The following is a 3,430-nucleotide window of genomic DNA, read 5'->3' on the forward strand; positions in this document are numbered from 1 at the left end:
GCTTCTCTTATTCCCGAAAACTGCAATCTGGGTGACATGGAGTGGCCCAGGTGGACACTGCACAGGAAAGGAGTTTGCATCACAACTGAGGATACCCACACACAGGAAAACAAACCTTTTAAGGAGAACTGCTGACAAACCTACCTTGTTCCTTGTAGAAACTGTGCAGAAAACAATTATCTCCGTAATTCTGGCAGTTGATGCTAAATCTGTCCTCCCAAGGTCTCTTTTCAAAACTATCTAACAAATAACATTCTGGAATAAAAATTTTCTGATAATTATGAATTTACTGAAATGCTAAAGAGAATTATTCTCCAAAAAAGCCACCTCTCATTTCTACATTGCATTTGTTTCAGACAATCTTTCCAGGAGTGCAGCACTTGGTCAAAAGTTATAATTCAACTGACCTGGAAGCCTGGGAACTAATTCATTCCATGTGCCTCCAGCTTCATGAACTAGGATGGCTGACTGCAGTATGCTGTGCATAGGGTGAGGACCACTAGCTCTGTTTCTTCCACCACGACCATGTGGGTATCACAGTCAGCCAGCTGAGGACCCCAGTACTCTTTAGGGTTTGCAATAGAAAGACAATGACTCTTCCATCCATTTCTCTATCGATGTGTTGAGTGTGAAGAACAATGAAACACTTAAACATTTGTGAAAAAATAGGTAACTTATGTAGTAATGATACAATTATGTAGTTACAATACTTAAAATTATGTTTTGAAACTGGTGATTGAGCCCAGCCTTGTCCCTGATCGTCATCTGCAGCCTTTTTAATTTCTAATTTTAGAGGCAGCATCTACATTGTTGAGGCTCCTTCCACTTGTGATCCTCCTCTCTTGGTCTCCCAATTTGTTGTGATTATAGGTGTTTTCCACAGCACAAAGATAGATTTTTAATTTTTTATGCAGGCAAAGCAGAGCCTGGATAGTTTGGATACAGTGGATTTATGGCTCATGAGCAGAAAGGGGCTGACAGTGGGAAAACACAGTGAAATCAGGTCATTGGTGTCCACCACCCACCAAATGAGGTTGGAAAAAATAGCAATATATAAATGTAATAGGGAGGAGAGGGTGTGGAAAGTCACAAAGGTGCCCACCAGGACAAGGATTCTCTGGGTGGCTCTGGACTCAGGGCAGGATCTGGGGGGAACTTTGATGCTGTGGATATGCTGAACCCTCTGCTTGTGCCTGTACAGAAAGAGAACCATGGAGCCACTGGACCAGATCATGAGCACAGAAAAGACAACTTCAGGAAATACAAATAAGGCTGCATATAATAAATCTGTGATTCTGTCACGACCTGTGTAAGAACAGTAACCATAACCTCTCTTGTCCATTGTGTTTACACTATTCCATTTGCTAAGTATATAGATAGGAAAAATGGAATTCACCACAATGTACAGGACCCAGCAGAGGGAAATGGAGAAGCCAATGTACCTGGGAGCTCTTCCGTTGAGATCCTTCCAACAGGAGTTCATGGGGCTGATGGTGATGTTCTGGAAGACACTCAAGAGGCAGGTGATGAAAATGGACATACTTCTGCCCACTCGATATATATACAACATGAGTTTGCATCCAAAATCACTGAGGAAATATTTCACCCCAAAAGCTGTCATTGTCTGGGGAATTCCTCTACTGAGAAGCACCAAGGAGTTGGCTGTGATCAGGTGCCTGAGAATCAAATCTCTGGACCTTAGTGTGTACTCATTGCAGAAAAGAACTAAATAATAATAAAATAGAGAGAAATTTCCCAGAATTCCAACTGCAGTCTCTGATAAGAACATCAGTCCCACCATGGCCATATGTCTGGAGTCTATTCTTTCATTCATCATATTTTCCTTTGAATGATAGCAACAGTTCCACATATGAGCAAAATTACTCATTAACAATAGCTGTATCCAAGCACAGTGGTGAGAATCTGTATCCACTTGTTACCTGTGGGGCTGAGGCAGGAGATTCACTGGAACATGAATCCAGTCTGAGCCACGTAGTGAGCTCCCCATCTTAAAGTATTTTTTGACACCAACAGTAGCTTTCATTGCATGCACCTGTGGGATTGTAAAGACCTCAAGATGCACACGTTGATGGGGAGATATATGCTTTGTAGGAAAATGGCCTAGATGATCCCATTATGCTAAGTTGGGAGGAGCAATGAAAAGTGAGAGCTAATGCATAGAAAGAATTTAGCATTTAATGTTTCAGAATGAACTGATATACGCTGATCACATAGGAAAAAGAACTTCAATCACCATCCATACCGTACAACAAATCAGATCTTAGTGGATTTCTGACCCAAATTTTAAAGAGAAGCAATGGCATTTTTAGAATACCAAAAAAAAAAAAAAAAACATTTCTGTGGTATTATAAAACAAAACGCACAATGAAGAAATATCAATTTTTACATGGAGTGTTAACTCCTGTGTTTTCTGTTTGTGACTTTTCACTCTGCTTTCCTGCCAGGCTCCTTTCTCACATCCCAAGTCACTGTACTTTCAAAGCTTAACACTGCAAATGGACCAGGAGACTTTCTGTTGCTCACACTGTCATTCCAGGAATAAAAGAATAGTGAAATCGATAAGTGAATTATTCAAAAATCTTACTTTGCTCTTAAACAATGGCACAGGAGTCATTAATATCTGATGAAGTAGTTTAGGGTAAAACTGAAGCCCTCAGTGATTTCAGGCTGAAATATTCTGTGCACTGATAGATACATCAGTGAAACTGTTAGTGGTGATAGATGATGGAGGACATTTCAATACACGGGATATGACAGTAGAAGATGGAGGATGTGAAATCTGCTGCATGGAATGAACTGAAATAAAAAGGAGAATGTCCTGAATTTGTGATTAGTGTTGGAATATTATTAAACCAGAGAAGTTACCATATTTACTTGGTACTGCTGACCAGTGTCCGGTTGTCATTGTTATAATGTTACCTTCTCTTATATGTTCAGCAGGGAGAGAAGTCACGCTAAAGCCATCTCAGCACAGGGATTCTGATGAGACAAAATTCCTGTCCACTAGGTGGATTGTAATGTAGAGTTGGGAAAGAACACTTTTATTCCAGAAATAGTCCCTGGTCTTGGTTTCTGCACAGGATGAGGTGATCCTTACATTTACAGGATTATCTTTAAATAGACATGAAAGCCTTATACACACAGCCATCAAAGCAGTTTAAAATATATTCTGAGTTTTTTTAAAGTAATGTGAAGAGCATGTTAGTTGCTAACTACAGTCCTTAAGCCCCTAACAAATGACAATTCATTGTCAATGGTAATTTTCCTAAACAAACTCAGTGTGTATTTTATTAAATAACTTTAGGAGCCATGAAGAATTGATATCAGGTCAGGGACACTTCTCTTTGTACTACTGAGCTCATAAAGAAGGAATTATTCCTCTCCCTTGTCGACCTTCCCACCAACTCTG

At 39.9% G+C, this 3,430-nt stretch overlaps 1 protein-coding gene across 1 annotated transcript; it reads right to left on the reverse strand.

Moving 5' to 3' along the window:
- Window positions 1-898: 898 nt before the first annotated feature.
- LOC124107821 (vomeronasal type-1 receptor 4-like) lies at window positions 899-1,837 on the reverse strand. Its single transcript, XM_046466015.1, has one exon. The coding sequence runs from the start codon at window positions 1,835-1,837 to the stop codon at window positions 899-901; it is 939 nt and encodes a 312-aa protein (XP_046321971.1).
- Between the last annotated feature and the right edge of the window lie 1,593 nt (window positions 1,838-3,430).

The sequence above is a fragment of the Marmota monax genome, unplaced genomic scaffold, assembly GCF_021218885.2.
Source record: "Marmota monax isolate L192 unplaced genomic scaffold, Marmota_monax_Labrador192_F-V1.1 WCK01_AAM20220418_F8-fsc00160, whole genome shotgun sequence".
NCBI lineage: Eukaryota > Metazoa > Chordata > Mammalia > Rodentia > Sciuridae > Marmota > Marmota monax.